At 43.1% G+C, this 21,118-nt stretch overlaps 1 protein-coding gene across 1 annotated transcript in view; it reads left to right on the top strand.

The window, feature by feature from the left end:
• kcnk12 (potassium channel, subfamily K, member 12) overlaps positions 1 to 14,097 on the top strand; it is a 50,139-nt gene extending 36,042 nt beyond the window's left edge. The window contains exons 2-4 of the mRNA XM_038974625.1: positions 12,441 to 12,804; positions 13,402 to 13,549; positions 13,702 to 14,097. Of these exons, the coding sequence (XP_038830553.1) occupies positions 12,441 to 12,804; positions 13,402 to 13,549; positions 13,702 to 14,097 (908 nt within the window). The remainder of the gene's footprint in view (positions 1 to 12,440; positions 12,805 to 13,401; positions 13,550 to 13,701) is intronic.
• The last annotated feature ends 7,021 nt before the right edge of the window (positions 14,098 to 21,118 follow it).

Here is a 21,118-nt window from a genome sequence, read left to right as displayed (position 1 = left end):
ACAAATGCTGATGCTCCAGATACTCAACTAGTCTAAAGAAGGCCAGTTGTATTGCTTCTTTAATCAGGACAACAGTTTTCAGCTGTGCTAAAATAATTGCAAAAGGGTTTTCTAATGATCAGTTAGCCTTATAAAATGATCAACTTCGATTAGCTAACACAATGTGCCATTGGAACAGAGGAGTGATGGTTGCTGATAATGGGCCTCTGTACGCCTATGTAGATATTGTGTGTGTGTGCTTAAAAATCAGCCGTTTCCAGTTACAATAGTCATTAAACAACATGAACAATGTCTACACTGTATTTCTGATCAATTTGATGTTATTTTAATGGGCAAAAAAACGGTGCTTTTCTTTAAAAAACAAGGACATTTCTAAGTGACCCCAAACTTTTGAACTGCAGTGTGTGTGTGCGTATGGCTAAACTGTGTGAAATTCAAATCACTATAATTATGAAGATGCACCACCACACCAAAACAGCCTAGTCAGTTGTTACTAACTTCCACATATAGCATCAGCTATGCAATTCACAAACTAACACCTCTAAATATATGATGCTATTGGTCTACTGAAACAATATGCTGCAAGATTATGTAAACCCGTTAATGTGGGGAAGTGTTGACATTGTTAATCACAAATACACACACCCAGGCAGATCGCTGAAGATTAACTTTAAAGTTGAAGTCTCTCCATGTCTTCAGGACGTCGGGAGATGCCTTCTAAACCAACAACTAGGGGAAACTGAGCGCTATTACCATCAAGTAGGCATGATCGTAACTCCAGATCCGAAGGTCCCGTTTTCAATCCCAGTGGTAGACAATGATTTCTTTAAAAATAAATGACCCCTATCCCAAACCTTAACCCTTAACTTAACCGTTCAAGAAACGGAACGATACTGCACAGGAGGAGTCAACCCAGGGTGTCAAAAACGCTTCAAAAGTTGACGTTTGGAGAAACGGGGATAAACGTCAGAATCTGAAGTCAAATTGGTAAAACCGCTAGATCTTGTGTGTGTCCGTTTCTTCTTCCTCCACTCAGATGTCTCCATGTTGCTCTATGACTAATCATTACCTGCTGTCACAGAGACAGAGCCATCATAGAGCCATTCTGGTGTGTGTGTGTTTGTGTGTGTGTGTGTGTTTGTGTGTGTGTGTGTGTGTCGGAGAGGGATAAACTGTGTCTGTGCGTGTGTACGTTCGCCTGGCCATTTCTACTGTCAGCCTGTCAGGTCACAGTGCACACACACACACACAGTCTTGTGCAGCTAACCTTGTGGCGACATACAATTATGTCCCATTCAAAATCCTATTTTCCTTAACCCCTAACCCTAACACGTACCCTAACCCTAAAACTAACCCTAGCTCCTAATCCTAACACTAATTCTAACTTTAACAATAAACCCCCTAGAAATAGCATGTGACCTTGTGGGGACCAACAAAATATTCCGAGTCGGTCAAATATTTGTTTGTTTACTATTCTTGTGGGGACTTCAGGTCCCCATAAGTATAGTTAAACACGTCCGCACACACACACGCACACGCACACGCACACACGCACACGCACACGCACACGCACACACACACACACACACACACACACACACACACACACACACACACATACACATACACATACACATACACACACACACACACACATACACACACATACACACATACACAGTCTTTCAGTCATTCAGTCAAATGTGTCTACACAAATCAGAACAGACACTTGTTCCTCCTCACAGATATCCGTTAGCTCCCACTTTATACACTGACTGACCCTGCTCTCATTGTATCCAAACAGCAGTGCCCATACGGTGTACTCATAATAAAAGGTGTCTGACCTTGTGTTGAGCATGTCTGTCTTTTCTCTATATAGTGGATCAGAGGGCTCTCAGTCTGCAGCACAAACACTTTGTCTAGGTCCCAAATGATATCATATCCCCTATATAGTGCACTACTTTTGACCAGGGCCCATAGAGCTATATAGGAAATTGGGTGCCATTTGGGATGCACTCAAAGACTCTCCCTCCTTCTCAAGAAAGAGCTGTCAGATGGACAGGAGTCGGTGGTCTGTTCTCTACTTGTCTTTCTTGTACTCACACTTACCTGTCTTTTCTTATAACGCTGGTTTTGCAGATAGTGGATATTTTGATGAAGGTTTTATTGGCAATGAATGAGATACTGCATATGGTTGTTTTACCGACCTTAGTTGAATGCACTGACTGTAAGTTGCCTTGGATAAGAGCATCTGCTAAATTACTAAAATGTAAATGTTAAATGTAAGCTGGTGCCTCACTCTCCTTCGCTGACTACTGAGTTTATGAAGTAGTTTAGTCTTTGGACAGGTGTGGAAAATCGTCTTAAGATATGCAGTGTGCTCATAACTGTTACATCCTCCAAAAATATACCATGGGTCAGCTGTTGCTAAGTCTCTGAACTTAACTCGTTACCCCTCTGTCTCTCTCTCTCTCTCTCTCTCTTTCTCTCGCTCTCTCTTCTCATCTTCCCACTGTCTGGCATTGGCATAGGCCTACTGTATTGGTGGGGAGCAGTTATGGTCAACTGTCAGGTTTGTCTCCAAGCTAGTTTGCTGCAGGGTGCTTTCTTTCCAGGAGAAATGCATCCTTCCATCCTCTCAGTATTCGTATACTGCGCTGTTCTCATTCCACGCTGCATCTCTGCCCTTGGATATAGGTCAGCTTTGGTCGATACTAATGCTATTGTGATTGCTCACAAGTTGACCTTTTCAATTGCGCTATTGTTTTTGTATGCATAGGTAGCCTAGGCACTATAGAATAATATGATTCAGTATATCAATTAGATTGTGGTAGTTTACTGGAAGATATAGTAACTTTTTTTTGTAATGTTGTGTCACTGAAGCAACTACATCAAGCGACCATTCAACTACAGTCCCAGGGACTGGGACTAGTTTTCTAGTTTTCATTCTTTCCATCAAATAAGTAATTAAATTGACTCAGATCTGCCAATCAAATGTATTCATTGATCAATTAACTGGCAGGTATGAACGTAAACTAGTAGTACTTCAGCCCTCGAAGGCTGGTAGTTGAGTAACCCTACTGAGGACACTTCTCCTATCCCAGGCACTTCTGTAGATTAGCGCTTTTCAGCTGTTAGCTTTCTTTAAAGGCTCATAAATTGAAGTACTCTATCACAGAATTATTCAGCTAGTTTTGTGTACGAATTATAGAATAACAGAAAAGGCATTAGTGAATGGTATATTACATCAAGTTGTCCTCTCTGTGTGTGTTTAGTGTGCTCTGTATTTCCCTGCATGCCCTACTCTACTCTGCTCAATGAGCTGTGCTTATTTGTAATTGGGGCACAATGAGAGCCATTCAATCTAAACGGTGTCAGCTTTCTGTCTGTGTGCTTCCACTGAATTAACCTCAACTTGTTTTATTTAGGGGAAATCTGCTACACGTAATATACTGCACACTAAAACCAATCGTCATCCCAAGCATTAGACATAATTAAGATATAATCAACCTACTTACTCTTTCTTCTTCTTCTTCTCTGGTTTTCCAAAATTCCAATTTGGTAGATTCCTGGAAATAGGAGGGAATAAGTAGGAAATATCCAGCTATCCTCCAACTGGGATTTCTGGAAAACTGGGGAATTTGGGAAAAGTTACTGGAATTTTGCAGCCCTAGTCTCATAGGGAGGTTGGGATGAAGGAAAAAGACAAAAGACAAGAAAGTAATGTTCTTCTTCTTATTATTATTAATTTGACTTGACTACATCACCTCCTGCTTTTACCCCTCCTAAGACTGTCAAACACATTCAAATGATTACCATCATCCCCATTTTGTTCCCTCTGCTTGAGTCCTACAGGTATAATCAAGCATGTGACCGTTGTTAGCCAACAGAGCATAATATACTTTCAGTATGCTTTATTGAATTTTAATTAATACTCTTCCCCAACCTCTGTGGTAGAATTTGATTAGTGGAGATAAGATGGTTACCTGCATTATCAGTTTTCATTGTCATTCTGTAAGTCATGGCTCATTTGGGCCACTGGCTAGAGTCATAATGCAGAGATAAAATGTGTGTGTGAGAGAGAGAGAAAGAGAGAGAGAGAGAGAGAGAGAGAGAGAGAGAGAGAGAGAGAGAGAGAGAGAGAGAGAGAGAGAGAGAGAGAGAGAGCGATCGAGCAACAGAGAATAACATGAGAGTGAGATTGACTGTCTTTAGTGGGTTCAGACATTAGGTTGTTTGGGTTACAGACAAGTTGGGACTCCTTCAGGACGACAAGTGGTAATGTTGTTAATTTTTAGATTCATAACAAATATATTCAATGTGTTAAAGTCTTCAATTGGCCTGAAGGGATGAGCTCAGTGTTTCCAAGGCCGGCATTAGGTTTGGCTTGTAGAAAAGTTGGGCTTTAGCGATTTGGACAAGTGCTTTTAATTTGAGGCTTGGTAATGTTCCTTTGGCTCCATGCAGAACCAAGAGAGCAGTGGGAATCACGAAAGGACTGGAGGCCTCTTGGTTCGGAACTTGCCTCTCTTCTTCTTTGCCTTTCATTACTGTCCTGTTTCAGTGCACTACTTTTGACCAAGGCCCATAGTGCAATATATAGAGACTAGGGTGCCATTTGGGACACAATCTGAATCGATGCCTTGTGCCTCTTCTGCTCTCTCAGGTCATTTAGTTAGTAATGAGAGCCGAAGAGGAGAGCCATTCAGTCTTTCGGAATACAGAGAAGATTGAATCTGGTTTCCCCTGGAGTTTCTTCAGGGCCAGGAAGAGAGTTAATTAATTAACAATGAAACACTGAGACACTCAGAGACATGTTTTCATTGACGGTCTTAATTTGGGCTGCCCTTCTACTCTCTACCCACTCATCCTCTTCTCCCAGGCCACACCACTGTGGAAGTCCACTGCTGTTCGTGGAGTTTTAACATCACCAGTGTGGAAGTCCACTGCTGTTCGTGGAGTTTTAACATCACCACTGTGGAAGTCCACTGCTGTTCGTGGAGTTTTAACATCACCACTGTGGAAGTCCACTGCTGTTCGTGGAGTTTTAACATCACCACTGTGGAAGTCCACTGCTGTTCGTGGAGTTTTAACATCACCACTGTGGAAGTCCACTGCTGTTTGTGGAGTTTTAACATCACCAGTGTGGAAGTCCACTGCTGTTCGTGGAGTTTTAACATCACCACTGTGGAAGTCCACTGCTGTTCGTGGAGTTTTAACATCACCACTGTGGAAGTCCACTGCTGTTCGTGGAGTTTTAACATCACCACTGTGGAAGTCCACTGCTGTTCGTGGAGTTTTAACATCACCAGTGTGCTGGAGTTTCTTTTCATTTCAGCATACAGTTCTTCGCCATGCATCTGGTAATAGGTGTGTGTGTGTGTGTGAATTATACTGTTTTCTAACTCGCCTGTCAGAGAGAAAGTGGCAGTGGTTGTGGGTGTGCGTGTGTGTGTGTGTGTTTCTGCCTGCTTCCATGAGTGTGTGGAAGCAGGCATTAATAACAAACTTTTCAACGACAAGGTCAAAAATCCCATTGTGAGTGTCATAAAGGGTGGAAGCTCATCACATTGGTATCATTTATTACTGTAATGACTAGAGGGCATAGTCGCAGAGGGCTTTCTGGGAGAAGAATAGAACAGAGAAAGAAATAGCTTGTGTTCTAAATGGTACCCTATTTCTTATGCACAGTGCCTTCGGAAAGTATTCAGACCCCTTGACTTTTTCCACATTTTGTTACGTTACAGCCTTATTCTAGAATTTATTAAATCGTTTTTCCCCCTCAATAATCTACACACAATACCCCATAATGAAAAAGCTAAATCAGATTTATAGAAATTTTTGCAAATGTATAAAATCCCCAAAAAATAAAAACGGAAATATCGCATTTACATATGTATTCAGACCCTTAACTCAGTACTTTGTTGAAGGACCTTTGGCAGTGATTACAGCCTTGAGTCTTGTTGGGTATGACACTACAAGCTTGGCACACCTGTATTTGGGGAGTTTCTCCCATTCTTCTCTGCAGATCCTCTCAAGCTCTGTCAAGTTGGATGGGGAGCATCGCTGCACAGCTATTTTCAGGTTTCTCTAGAGATGTTCGATCGGGTTCATGTCCGGGCTCTGGCTGGGTGACTCAAGGACAATCAGAGACTTGTCCCAAAGCCAGTCCTGCATTGTCTTGGCTGTGTGCTTAGGGTCGTTGTTCTGCTGGAAGATGAACCTTTGCCTTCCTGAGTGCTCTGGAGCCCAAGGATCTCTCTGTACTTTGCTTCGTTCATCTTTCCCTCATTCCAGACTAGTCTCCTAGTCCCTGCCACTGAAAAACATCTCCACAGCATGATACTACCACTGTGACACTTGTAATTCAGGCCAAAGAGTTTAATCTTGCTTTCATCAGACCAGAGAATCTTGTTAATCGTGTCTTTTAGGTGCCTTTTGGAAAATTCCAAGCGGGCTGTCATGTGCCTTTTACTGAGGAGTGGCTTTCGTCTGCCAACTCTACCATAAAGGCCTGATTGGTGGAGTGTTGCAGAGATGGTTGTCCTTCTGGAAGGTTCTCCCATCTCCACAGAGGAACTATGGAACTCTGTCAGAGTGACCATCGGGTTCTTGGTCACCTCCCCGACCAAGGCCCTTCTCCCCTGATAGTTCAATTTGGCTGGGTGGCCTGCTCTAGGAAGAGTCTTGGTGGTTCCAAACTTCTCCCATTTAGGAATTATGGAGGCCACTGTGTTCTTGGATATCTTGGGGCAGCAGGTAGCCTAGTGGTTAGAGCATTTGGCCAATAATTGAAAGTTTGCTGGATTGAATCCCCAGGTTGACAAGGTAAAAATCTGTCTTCTTCCCCTGAACAAGGCAGTTAACCCACTGTTCCCCGGTAGGCCGTCATTGTAAATAAGAATTTGTTCTTAACTGACTTGCCTAGTTAAATAAAGGTTACATTTAAAAAATTAAAAAATGCTGCAGAAATGTTTTGGTACCCTTCCCCAGATCTGTTCCTCGGAGCTCTACGGACAATTCCTTCGACCTCATGGCTTGGTTTTTGCTCTGACATTACTCTGACAGGACCTTATATAGACAGGTGTGTGCCTTTCCAAATCATGTCCAATCAATTATATTTACCACAGGTGGACTCCAATCAAGCTGTAGAATCATCTCAAGGATGATCAATGGAAACAGGATGCACCTGAGCTCAATTTCGAGTCTCATAGCAAAGGGTCTGATTACTTATGTAAATAAAGTATTTCTGTTTTTTATTTTTAATACATTTGCAAAAATGTCTATACACCTGTTTTTGCTTTCTCTTTATGGGCTATTGTGTGAAGAGTGATGAAGGAAAACAAATATTTAATACATTTTAGAATAAGGCTGTAAAAATGACTGTTACTTCTACATTGATAAAGTTTGATCATAAAGTTACTGGTCTCCTCCCCATGTCAAACACTTGGATTCAGGAGGCGGATTATTAAGGGGATAGGATGACATTATCCTAGTGCTGAGCGATTAGTGCTTTTTTCTAGGTCGGTTTGATTTCGGTTTCGATATTCATTTATTTTACATTAAATGCATTATAAAATAATGACATAAAAAAATAAAAACATGGAAATTCCAAAGCCAAAAATAGTGAAGTTTCAATTGCCAAAACATGGAAAAGATTCCATTGTCTCTGTCAAGTGCCAGGCACCTCAATGATGGCGTGTTGACCAATGATGTTCCTTCCTCTCCTCCTCGTCTTTGCTAAATTGAATCCAGCCTCATCTATGGATATGAGTTCCTGGGGGATGGGACTTGCGTCCAACTCCATGATTCTCTGAAATGACAGTAAATACTGTATTGTAAATTTCACTGGCAACATCAATTGGTCTCTAATGTTTCAAGAGTATAATACTAGTACATTACTTGCACATATTCATACCGTTTATCCTTCACTCTTTGGGAATTCCTTTCAAATGGGACTCTGTAGATTTTCTTCAACCAGAGATGTTGTTTCTTAAGTATGTGGGCTATGGTTGATAAGCTCACTCTGATGTTATGGAAGATGGCAGGGTTTTCAATAATTTGCTGTTGGATTTCCTGCAGTCTTATGGTATTATTTTAAACTACCATTTTCACAATGGGAAAGGGGATACCTAGTCAGTTGTACAACTGAATGTATTCAACTTCCACATTTAACCCAACCCCTCTGAATCAGAGAGGTGTGGGGGGCTGCCATAATCGACATCCATGTCTTCAGCGCCCAGGGAACAGTGGGTTAACTGTCTTGCTCAGGGGTAGAATGACAGATTTTTAAAAATGTGCTTAGCATTGTCTGTGAAAGCAATGAGAAATGATTTACAGTTTTGCAAAAAAACAACACTCTTGTGCTCATTAGCAGTGATATAAAGTACTTAAGTAAAAATACTTTGAAGTACTACTTAAGTAGATTTTTGTGGAATCTGTACTTTAATTTGCTTTATATATTTGCGACTACTTTTACTTTTACTTCACTTCATTCCTAAAGAAAATAATGTACTTTTTTACTCCATACATTTTCCCGGACACCCAGATGCATTTTCCCGGACACCCAGATGCATTTTCCCGGACACCCAGATGCATTTTCCCGGACACCCGGATGCGTTCTACCACCATCTACCATTCTACCACCACAAAATAGCATTCACTACAGTAACACTACAGTAATATAGCATACAGCATAAACATGTTACAAACTAGTATAGCTCCCAATTTCATACATACAGTAATACATGAAACATTTACTTTGTTTCCCCTTTACAGCATGTATTGGAATCTACAATCTTTACTATGCTTTATGTTGAACTACTGTCAAGTAGTAAAAGCAGTAGATAGGTCCAATGTCTCCAGTACTATTCTAACTTTTGTAACGTCTGGATGTTGGATGCTATGGTGAAGTGACTCAGCTTGGGCTGCACTCTCTGCCCATTCTCTCTCAAGGTCAATGCAAGGTTGACCACATGGTCCACCACAGTCGCCCGAATATCATCAGAGACTACTCTCCTGGTTCTTGTTCTTGGTCTTCCTCCACCTCTCTCTGCCAAGTTCGCTTCCGTTGTTCTCCAAACACAGGAGTTCTCACCTGTGGCCTTGTTATCAAATCAAATCGTATTTGTCACATGCGCCGAATACAACAGGTTTAGACCTTAGACCTTACTGTGAAATGCTTACTTACAAGCCCTTAACCAACAATGAAGTTTTAAGAAAATACCTTAAAAAAAAGTAAGAGATAAGAATAAAAAATAATGAAAGAGCAGCAGTAAATAACAATAGCGGGGCTATATACAGGGGGTACCGCTACAGAGTCAATGTGCGGGGGCACCGGTGTCGAGGTAATTGAGGTAATATGTAGATGTAGGTAGAGTTATTAAAGTGACTATGCATAGATAATAACAGAGAGTAGTAGCAGCATAGAAGGGGGGGGGGGGGGCAATGCAAATAGTCTGGGTAGCCATTTGATTAGATGTTCAGGAGTCTTATGGCTTGGGGGTAGAAGCTTTTTAGAAGCCTCTTGGACCTAGACTTGGCGCTCCAGGACCACAGTCTTTGACTAGGGTAGGTTTTTAGGGCCTTCCTCTGACACCGCCTGGCCCCGGTGATGTACTGGGCCGTACGCATTACCCTCTGTAGTGCCTTGTGGTCGGAGGCCGAGCAGTTGCCATACCAGGCAGTGATGCAACCCATCAGGATGCTCTCAATGGTGCAACTGTAAACCTTTTGAGGATCTGAGGACCCATGCCAAATCTTTTTAGTCTCCTGAGGGGGAATAGGTTTTGTCGTGCCCTATTCACAACTGTCTTGGTGTGCTTGGACCATGTTAGTTTGTTAGTGATGTGGACGCCAAGGAACTTATCCATACCAAAGGTCTGATTGCAAATTGAACATTTACGCAACTAGTGATTGCACATGTGAAGAGTGAAAGGTAATTGGTAATTGAGCTTAGCTTGTTAAGCAGTGTTGCTTTTCATTTGCAGACAAGAGATTTTCATTTTGAAGGTTGTGCCAAAGGTAGAGAATTGTGTCTTGTGTTTTGCCAAATGTTTGTTATAGAATTGCAATCTGAGTGTAAAGCAAAAGATGTGCCAGTAGTATTGCAGATTTGGTGTCTGGTTCTGCTAAATGAGTTACAGGTTTAGGTCATTGTGCTTCATGGGCCAGTTTTAGTGTGTAAACAATTGGGAAAAATTGCAATACACCAATGGTCACATAATATTCTCTTACCTAATTTAAATAGGTACTCCCTTCTAAACAAGATCAAAGAAGGCGTGTTTGCAGAGAGGCGTGGTGTATATACAGTGCATTCGGAAAGTACTCAGACCCCTTGACTTTTTCCACATTTTGTTACGTTACAGCCTTATTCTAAAATGTATTAAATTGTTTTTTCCCTCATCAATCTACACACAATACCCCATAATGACAAAGCAAAAACAACTTCTTAGAAATTTTTGCAAATGTATGAAAACAGAAATACCTTATTTACATAAATATTCAGACCCTTTGCTATGAGACTCGAAATTGAGCTCAGGTGCATCCTGTTTAAGTCAATTGATTGAACATGATTTGGAAAGACACACACCTGTCTATATAAGGTCCCACCGTTGACAGTGCATGTCAGAGCAAAAACCAAGCTATGAGGTCAAAGGAATTGTCCGTAGAGCCCGAGACAGGATTGTGTCAAGGCAGAGATCTAGGTAAGGATGCCAGTACATTTCTGCAGCATTTAAGGTCCACAAGAACACAGTGGCCTCCATCATTCTTAAATGGAAGAAGTTTGGAACCACCAAGACTCTTCCTAGAGCTGGCCGCCCAGTCAAACTGAGCAATCGGAGGAGAAGAGTTCCTCTGTGGAGATGGGAGAACCTTCCAGAAGGACAACCATCTCTGCAGCACTCCCACAATCAGGCCTTTATGGTTGAGCGGCCAGACGGAAGACACTCCTCAGTAAAAAGGCACATGACATTCCAAAGGACTGTCAGACCATGAGAAACAAGATTCTCTGGTCTGATGAAATCAAGATTGAACTCTTTGGCCTGAATGTCAAGCGTCACGTCTGGAGGAAACCTGGCACCATCCCTAGGGTCAAGCATGGTGGTGGCAGCATCATGCTGTGTCAATGTTTTTCAGCGGCAGGGACTGGGAGATTAGTCAGGATCAAGGGAAAGATGAACGGAGCAACGTACAGACGGATCCTTGATGAAAACCTGCTCCAGAGTGCTCAGAACCTCAGACTGGGGCCAAGGTTCACCTTCCAACAGGACAACGACCCTAAGCACACAGTCAAGACAATGCAGGAGTGGCTTCAGGTCCTTTGTGTGGCCCAGTCAGAGCCCGGGCTTAAACCCGATCTAACATTTCTGGAACCTGAAAATAGCTGTGCAGTGACGCTCCCCATAAAACCTGGCAGAGCTTAAGAGGATCTGCAGAGAAGAATGTGAGAAACTCCCCAAATACAGGTGTGCCAAGCTTGTAGCGTCATACCCAAGAAGACTCGAGGCTGTAATCACTGCCATAGGTCCTTCAACAAAGTACTGAGTAAAGAGTCTGAATACTTATGTAAATGTGATATGCCAGAAACACACTCGCTGATCTCCCTGTTCTCTGTTCATTGGTTGACTGAATACACCAAACCAATCTCTTATCCAATCAGTTATGTACTGATTCACATAATTCAGAGGTAGAGGGTGTGTGTGTGTGCGCGTGCGTGAGTGTGCGTGAGTAAGCTGCAGTCTGTCTCTAACCTCTGACCTGTCACTTCCCAAGATAGGAAGTGTTCCTGTTCTTGTTCCTGCATAACTTAACACATGCTGCACACACACACACACACACACACACACCCCACGAATGTTTGACAGCTAATCCTCTTCTCTCGTCACCATCTCCACTTAGCTTTCACACTGACCTGAATTGACCAGGAAATGAGTAGACAGAACAAAGGGCCAGATCGTGCATCAACAGCAGAAATGTCAATCAGTTACAGAGCTGAGCTTCATTACTGCATTACACACACAACCTCCCAAATACTGATGACCTTGTCCAGAGAAGGTACATTTTTAGTAGAGTAGAATGCTAATTGAATGACGTTGCCACATATTTAAATAGTGAAATATCACTCACTTCATTGAACTCGTCAAATGCTGGTACTGCACCAAAGTCTTTTAATAGACAGAGTAGAGCCTAACCTAAAAAACATCTTACCACATGCCAGTAAATGGTGTCTACCGCAGAAATGGAGCATTCAGATGCCTGCAGGGATCTTCGAGGTTTATTAGGGCCGGACAAATAGACACAAATACTAATGCTGTGGTGTTTTAGACGCCTTCCTCTGAGCCTTTAGTAGTTTCATCTTCTGGAATTAATCAGTCAATCAATATTCCACTCAATCAATTCATCAATCTAACCCCATCTTTCTCTGTCTTCCCCTGTAGGTTTCGGGATGTCCACTCCGGTGACGGTAGCAGGGAAGGTGTTCCTGATCTTCTATGGTCTCCTTGGCTGCGCCGCCACCATCTTGTTCTTTAACCTCTTCCTGGAACGCATTATCACCCTCCTGGCCGTGGTCATGAAGGCCGTGAGGGAACGGCGCATCCGGAACTCCGGCCTCCTCCCGCCGGGTATCCGCCATGACTTCTCGGCGTGTTCTTTCCCGGGGTGGAAGCCGTCTGTCTACCACGTCATGTTGATCCTGGGGCTGTCTGCCATCATCATCTCCTGCTGCGCCTCAGCCATGTACACCCCTGTGGAGGGATGGGCCTACCTGGACTCACTCTACTTCTGTTTCGTCACATTTAGGTAAGGTAGCCTACTAGAGGTCGGAGGTTGGAGAAGTGGGCCAGCCAGCAACCGGCTGGAAGGCTGTCTGTATGAATCTTGAGTCTGACTGAGGGTGAAATCTGGTGAGGAGTAAAACAGAGAAATGCTGGCCTCCTAGAGTATCCATGATATCATATCCTGTGCCCATGAGCAAGGCACTGCACTGTGGCTGGCCTGTTCTTCAACCTCTCCCTGGGTGTGTGTATTTGTGTGTCTCGGGTAGGGTCGCATAATTCTGGCAACTTTCTCAAAATTCCCTGGTTTTCCAGAAATCCAATTTGAAGGATTCCTGCAATTAGGAGGGAATAAGCCGGAAATATTCAGCTATCCTCGGACCCAGATTTGAATTTCTGGAAAACTGGGGAATTTGTGGAAAGTTACTGGAATTTTGCAGCCCTAGTCTCATAGGTGGGTTGGGATAGAAAAAAGACAAAAGGCAAGAAAGTAATGTTCTTGTTTTTATTTTTCTTCTTCCCCTCCTCCTCTTCCTCTTCATCTTCCTTCTTTCCCTCTTCCTCCTCCTTCTCCCTCCTTCTACTCCTCCTCCCCTTTTTTCTCTACCTCCTCCCCCATCAGCACCATTGGCTTTGGGGACCTGGTGTCAAGCCAGAGAGCGGACTATGAGTACCAGCCGCTGTACCGTCTGGCTAACTGCCTGTTCATCCTCATGGGCGTGTGCTGCATCTACTCTCTGTTCAACGTCATCTCCATCGTCATCAAACAGGTAGATGTAGAACGAGCACAATGGAAATAATTCTGTCGACAATATTGTATTTTTAATCCTTGATGCATTGTTGTGTTCAGTTAGCTGAACCACCTCTATCTGTAACTCTATCTGTATTTTAAACATCTAATCAGATTCCTTCCTTCCTACAGGTGCTCAACTGGATGCTTCAGAACCTGTGCTGCCAGCGGTGCAACATCAGGTCAAACTCTTTCCCGTTGGGACGCCGCAACGCCATCCGGCCCGGGTCGAGAATCCGTAAGGGCCGCTTCGGAATCAGACGCCCACCGGACTCTGGGGATTCGGGACCCTGCGACAGCGACACGGAGGGGGGAGGACGCAGACTCTCTGGAGAGATGATTTCAATGAAGGACCTGACGGCCTCGAATAAGGTCTCACTGGCACTCATGCAGAAGCAGTTATCAGAGTCCGCTAACGGTTATCCCAGGACGGTGTGTGGTGGCTCGAGACATAACGGGTTCTCTGGAGGAGTGGGCGCTCTGGGGATCATGAACAACAGACTGGCAGAGACCAGCAACTCCAGGTAGACCTGTGTAGTGTTTCTCAACTTCTGGTCCATGGACAGGCGCTGGTCCGTGAGATGTGGACTTTCGGTCGGTGAGATGATTGACTGACTTAATGTTTGCAGTCCCCCACAGAGTAAAGACCATAGCTTGTCAGTCTCTGACACAAGAGAGACCTGCTGGTCTCTCAGATAAAATAAAAAGGTTGGTATGAAAGGTTGAGAAACACTGGAGTAGATGCCTGCAGGGTGGTAGAGAATGTGCTTGAGGAGACTGAGACTGATGGGGAGAGAAACTGAGAGGAGTTTTATGGTCTTATGTGATTAACTTTATTTGCTATCACTCTTGTCATGCTTGATTATGTCTTGTTGTTCAATGGAAGAGCATAATGATATGCATGAAACTGTTGGACATTTTTGGGGATGGAATCAACATCCTGTGATGATGATGATGATGATGATGATGATGATGATGATGGGACAGTTGGAATGATACTATGGGAAGGAAAGGAACCTTCTTGTAACTGTGCTTTTGAAGGTCAAAACACTTGAGACAACCATGGAGGAATTAGTATAACATGAGGCCATAAGCCGACATATTGCTCTCTTTGACTCGAAGCCAGAAAGAACATTTTCACTGATATACCATTGGCAATCTTCAAAATAATTAGTTAGCCATACCTGAGTAAATCTCTGAGGCTGTGAGTATCAAACGTCTCCGAAGAATTAGTTAGCCATATGTAGCAAACGTCTCAGATAAGACATGCTGATCTAGGATCAGTTTAGCCTTTTAGATCAAAATGAATACAATGAACAGGAGGGACCTGATTCTAGATCAGCACTCCTTCTCCAAGATGCGTGATACATACTGCCCCAGATCAATGTGACTTCTACAGCATACTGTACTGGAAGAGGCAACTCTGTGCGATCATTACGACATTATCATCATCATCGCTTTGGAGCATTTTCACTAAGTATGTCATTTATAAGTAGGTTTGAATGTATAGGTTGAGTTGGTACTGTACCTATCATTTCAACACAAAGATAACTACAGTATGATATAGTACATATATAGCTATGCATTCCATGTCTCATTGTGAAGAACAATAGGAACTCATCAACATATCAGATCCATTTACAGACCAGGCCTGAAGTATGGAAGCTGAACCATAGAGAGAGCATAACGTGACCTTAGTGATAGCAAACCTAGTCTCTATCATAGAAATAGAATGACTAGAATGAACATTCAAGCCATTCATGTCAATGCTCTGTGATGTATGGACCGGCAACCATATTGATTGTGCCTATGCGAGGAAGCACAAGCAACAAGTCATAATATTACAATGGTCTCCACCAATCATCTTGTACTAGTCTAATCTTAAGCTCAGGTGACTGCTTATTGTGGGGGAAGAGGAGACTGGTTCAGCACATCCCAAATCGCTTGAAAGGTGGAAGCAATATGGTGGAAGCTCCAACACTATATATACTGCTTATACCTGCCCAGACCCTTCGGATAGATCTGCAAATGTTGAGGGGTTAGGGACAAGGGGGAAAGGTAAGAACATAATTCAGACTGGCTGGTGTTGTATCGGGTTGATGCTACTGCTGTAGTGTGTGATGTAGCCTGCAACCCCAGCTCAGTTATGTCAGTCAGTTCAGTGAGCTCCTAGTTAGAGATTCAGCACTGAGCCTGACTGCAGGGCTTCAAACAGTCATTTCCTATTTCTCAAGATGGACGAGTGCAGAGAAGAGAGAGAGGGAGAGAGCGAGGGAGAGGTGGGAGAGGAGAGAGAGGGAGAGAGCGAGGGAGATGGGGGAGAGGAAGGGAATGAAAGTCGAGGGCCTCCTAGGAAGGTAACTAGGGTTCTTATCAGCTCAGAACATGTTTTAGGGCAGAGAGTGTTTGACTTACTTTATGGGTGTATGCCGGCTAAAACTACTCTTCTCTTCTCCTTTTCTTTCCTCCTCTTCTCCTCTTCTCCTCTCCTCTTCTCCTCCTCTCTTCTCCTTCTCTCTTGTTCTCTTCTCCTCTTCTTCTCTCCTCCTCTCCTCCTCTCCTCCTCTCCTCCTCTCCTCTTCATTTCTCCTCTTCTTCTCTCCTCTTCTCCTCTTCCTCTCTTCCTCTCCTCTTCCTCTCTTCCTCTCTTCCTCTCTTCCTCTCTTCTCCTCTTCTCTTCTTCTCTTCTCATCTCCTCTCATCTCTCAACTGAACTAAATCTGCCTGTAAGAAAAAGAAAACAGGAAAATGAGCAAAAGATAAAAAAGTGTGCAATAATGAACATGAAATAATATGTATTTCTATAAAAGGACTAATGAAGAGGAGGTTGATAGCCAGACGAAGGTATAGCTTGGTGAATAAGGGGATCGTATACACGTACTTGACATGTTAAATAGAGCAAATTTGGGAGAAGGAGAGTCAATTGAAGACATTAAAACGAGTTTCCCTTGTAGCCTTTCATCTCAAAGGATTCTCACACTTGACTGTCATTGATTCTCCTCGTTACAGATTTGCAAGTTTTGAGAGTGAGAGAGAGAGTCCTTGAAAGAGAGAATAACATGAGTCCTGCAGGCATGCATGTAGAATGAAAAGGTAAATAGATAAATAGAGATGGAAAAATAGAGCGAAAAACAAAGGGAGAGAAAGTGAAAGAGAGAGAGAAAGAAAGGACTAATGCAGAGGAAGAAAGAGATTGATACACTGAGCTGACAGAGAAAGAAAGAAAGAAAGAAAGAAAGAAAGAGAGAGAGCGTGAGAGAGAGAGACAGACAGACGGAGAGAGATAGAAAGAAAGGACAGATACAGAGAGCAGTTAGGAAGAAAGAGATACACAGAGCAGACATAGAGAAATAAAGAAAGAAAGAAAGAAAGAGAGACAGAGAGAGAGTGAGAAAGTGAGATAGAGACCCCTTCCCAGATCCAGATACACAGAATAGCACAGCCAAGAGCTCAACTCTCCCTGGCGTCCATCATTACCATCTCTCTCCCTAGTCCACCCACGCCTGCTATTGCTCGCGGGCTCTGCCATCTCTGCATTCAGCTCAGACACAGACACACACACACACCGTACCCTCCTCTCCGACCATCCTGTTAGATTTGGCTTTTTTCACAGACTTATTGATCAGACATCTCTCTGTATATAACAACATCATGACTGTAAATATAACACTGGAACGTCTTATGAAAACGCAACTTGATAAACCGGTTGGAAATTACAAATAGATCCTTTGTTCTCCATGGGTGCATCCTAAATGGCATCCTATTGACTATTTTTACCCTATTGTGCACTACTTTGATCCCGGGCTCAAGGGTTCTGGTCCAAAGTGGTGCCCTATATAGGGAATTTGGAACACATACCATGTATTTTTGCCTATTGATAAAACGTCTATAGGTTGGAATGTTTTCATTGCTCTGTCCCCGTCCCCGGGTTAAAAAAGAACTAGAGAAAATTACTCAGGTACTTGAGGCTTCAGGCTTGTTGTAGTTACCTGCATGCCGTTATGGTAAAGCCATACGAGATCGTTGTATGTAAAACAGAGATTACTCCATTTGAAATATATTTTTCTATAGCTGTAAATAACATACAGTATAAAAGAGAAGGCGAATGACACAGTTAGTTGGCTTTCCTGTGTAGAGAATAATTGAATATGATATGAATGTGTCCCCTGCTTTTAGTTGTATATAGTATATGACCTCCAGATGAAGCCATATTAGTGTCCAGGGCCATCTCTTTCGGAGATCATCTAGAATGACACAATGGACATTGAATGGCAAATGTAGTGAGCACAGTCAGCTGCTACAACACAGTATATTTCTATGACAACGAAAGTGGTTAGACTTTCAAGGCTACAGGCTGCACATTCGTTGTTGCCGGCCAGAATGAAATGGTGACAATGAGAAGTTTGGAATATGTAGTGTAGCGTTTCAATAGCACCGGATTATATTACACAACAGAACACACAGCAAATGAAATACCTAGATTGTAATGTCTCAGCTAATTGGAATATGAGCACGTTGTAGCAATGTAAAGATGTGCATCTCTGTGAGTCATTTGGCTAGTTATCCTCAACATAGTGGACTTCAAATCCTGGCTCATGGGCCACATCTGACCTGCAAGTCAGAATGTGCTGGCTTGTGAAGTGATTAGTAATTCCTATCGGAATCCATCCAGAGGGAGGATAGCCAACAATTTTTACATTTTATCACCCACAACCTGCCCTCAGAATGACTGCAATTGTTAAGGATTTAAAAACTGAGACCTACTAAACCATATAAACTGGAACAACCATCTCTGTAATGAGTGCAATAAGTCAAACCCCTTACAGATTGGATCAGTTTAGAAAAATGTAAATGATTTACCTCTGTATACTATAAGATCAATTAATTAATCAATGTGCATGAGGAAACATATAAACATATAACATATAAAACATTTAAAAAATATGTTCTAAAAATGTACCTGCAATAAAGCATGCTGGGAAATACACTGCTCAAAAAAATAAAGGGAACACTAAAATAACACATCCTAGATCTGAATGAATGAAATATTCTTATTAAATACTTTTTCTTTACATAGTTGAATGTGCTGACAACAAAATCACACAAAAATGATCAATGGAAATCAAATTTATCAACCCATGGAGGTCTGGATTTGGAGTCACACTCAAAATTAAAGTGGAAAACCACACTACAGGCTGATCCAACTTTGATGTAATGTCCTTAAAACAAGTCAAAATGAGGCTCAGTAGTGTGTGTGGCCTCCACGTGCCTGTATGACCTCCCTACAACGCCTGGGCATGCTCCTGATGAGGTGGCGGATGGTCTCCTGAGGGATCTCCTCCCAGACCTGGACTAAAGCATCCGCCAACTCCTGGACAGTCTGTGGTGCAACGTGGCGTTGGTGGATGGAGCGAGACATGATGTCCCAGATGTGCTCAATTGGATTCAGGTCTGGGGAACGGGCGGGCCAGTCCATAGCATCAATGCCTTCCTCTTGCAGGAACTGCTGACACACTCCAGCCACATGAGGTCTAGCATTGTCTTGCATTAGGAGGAACCCAGGGCCAACCGCACCAGCATATGGTCTCACAAGGGGTCTGAGGATCTCATCTCGGTACCTAATGGCAGTCAGGCTACCTCTGGCGAGCACATGGAGGGCTGTGCGGCCCCCCAAAGAAATGCCACCCCACACCATGACTGACCCACCGCCAAACCGGTCATGCTGGAGGATGTTGCAGGCAGCAGAACGTTCTCCACGGCGTCTCCAGACTCTGTCACGTCTGTCACATGTGCTCATGTGCTCAGTGTGAACCTGCTTTCATCTGTGAAGAGCACAGGGCGCCAGTGGCGAATTTAACAATCTTGGTGTTCTCTGGCAAATGCCAAACGTCCTGCACGGTGTTGGGCTGTAAGCCCCCTCATACGACCCTCATGGAGTCTGTTTCTGACCGTTTGAGCAGACACATGCACATTTGTGGCCTGCTGGAGGTCATTTTGCAGGGCTCTGGCAGTGCTCCACCTGCTCCTCCTTGCACAAAGGCGGAGGTAGCGGTCCTGCTGCTGGGTTGTTGCCCTCCTACGGCCTCCTCCACGTCTCCTGATGTACTGGCCTGTCTCCTGGTAGCGCCTCCATGCTCTGGACACTACGCTGACAGACACAGCAAACCTTCTTGCCACAGCTCGCATTGATGTGCCATCCTGGATGAGCTGCACTACCTGAGCCACTTGTGTGGGTTGTAGACTCCGTCTCATGCTACCACTAGAGTGAAAGCACCGCCAGCATTCAAAAGTGACCAAAACATCAGCCAGGAAGCATAGGAACTGAGAAGTGGTCTGTGGTCACCACCTGCAGAACCACTCCTTTATTGGGGGTGTCTTGCTAATTGCCTATAATTTCCCCCTTTTGTCTATTCCATTTGCACAACAGCATGTGAAATTTATTGTCAATCAGTGTTGCTTCCTAAGTGGACAGTTTGATTTCACAGAAGTGTGATTGACTTGGAGTTACATTGTGTTGTTTAAGTGTTCCCTTTATTTTTTTGAGCAGTGTATGATAATGAGACCCCTCCCACATCTCTTTCACTCTGAGAGAGTTAACGGAAACAACAAAGCCACGCGATTGAAAACATTTTTTGAATCAAATGTCTTGTTCAGTTGTACTGAAATGTAGCGAAGTTGACAGACATTCCTAACACTGATCTGAATACATTTCTAATGACTAAATGCACTCTAAACAGGATGATAGGGAAGTTAACACTAATGTTTGAAATCTGAACACAGATATAGGTGTTCTCCTGGTTGGAAACTTACTGGAAAAAGCAGACTATCATGTTCAATCTTCCATTTTAAACGCCTGTTTTTATGAAGATGAGAACACTTATTGGCAAAAGCGAACTGCCTAATGTTTATGTTTTAAAGACTGACATTTAGGTTATAACCGTGTCACATTTCATGGTTTTACGGTTCAGAAGTTTATTATATACATTCTAGAAGTCCTCTGATGTTGCCTCCTACAGTGTTGTATGCAATCTGTCCTGGTCCCCTGGGAGAAGAGGGCTAATAGCGTACACTACTGCTGGAGGCATTGCAATTACTTCGTGACTTTACTGAACCTGTTTTGTCCCCTTTAGAACATAGCGGCTAGGGGAGAAGGAAATTAAATAGTTAACTCTTTACCTTTCCAGGAGCAGGAAACGTGTGTGTGTGTGTGTGTGTGTGTGTGTGTGTGTGTCTGTGTCTGTGTCTGTGTCTGTGTCTGTGTCTGTGTCTGTGTTCGGGGAGAGAGATTTACTGACAGTCTTTACATGAATTGCATCTTGCAACTGCTGGTATTGATCCTGTGGATGCCTCTAGATAAGAATGAAATAAAACATCATAAAATGTATTTTACGCCAGGCTGAGTGACGACGCATAAAGCTGTTACAACAATAGAGATATAAATAAATATATTTAGAGTAAGGTTTGCTCACTTACAAATGCATGCATGGCTTTAATTCAATCTCCTTACTTTTGTCCTTAAATATTATACGAAAAATATTACACATCAAAT

Source organism: Salvelinus namaycush, chromosome 35 (assembly GCF_016432855.1).
Source record: "Salvelinus namaycush isolate Seneca chromosome 35, SaNama_1.0, whole genome shotgun sequence".
Taxonomy (NCBI): domain Eukaryota; kingdom Metazoa; phylum Chordata; class Actinopteri; order Salmoniformes; family Salmonidae; genus Salvelinus; species Salvelinus namaycush.
This window is presented reverse-complemented; position numbering and strand designations above follow the sequence as displayed.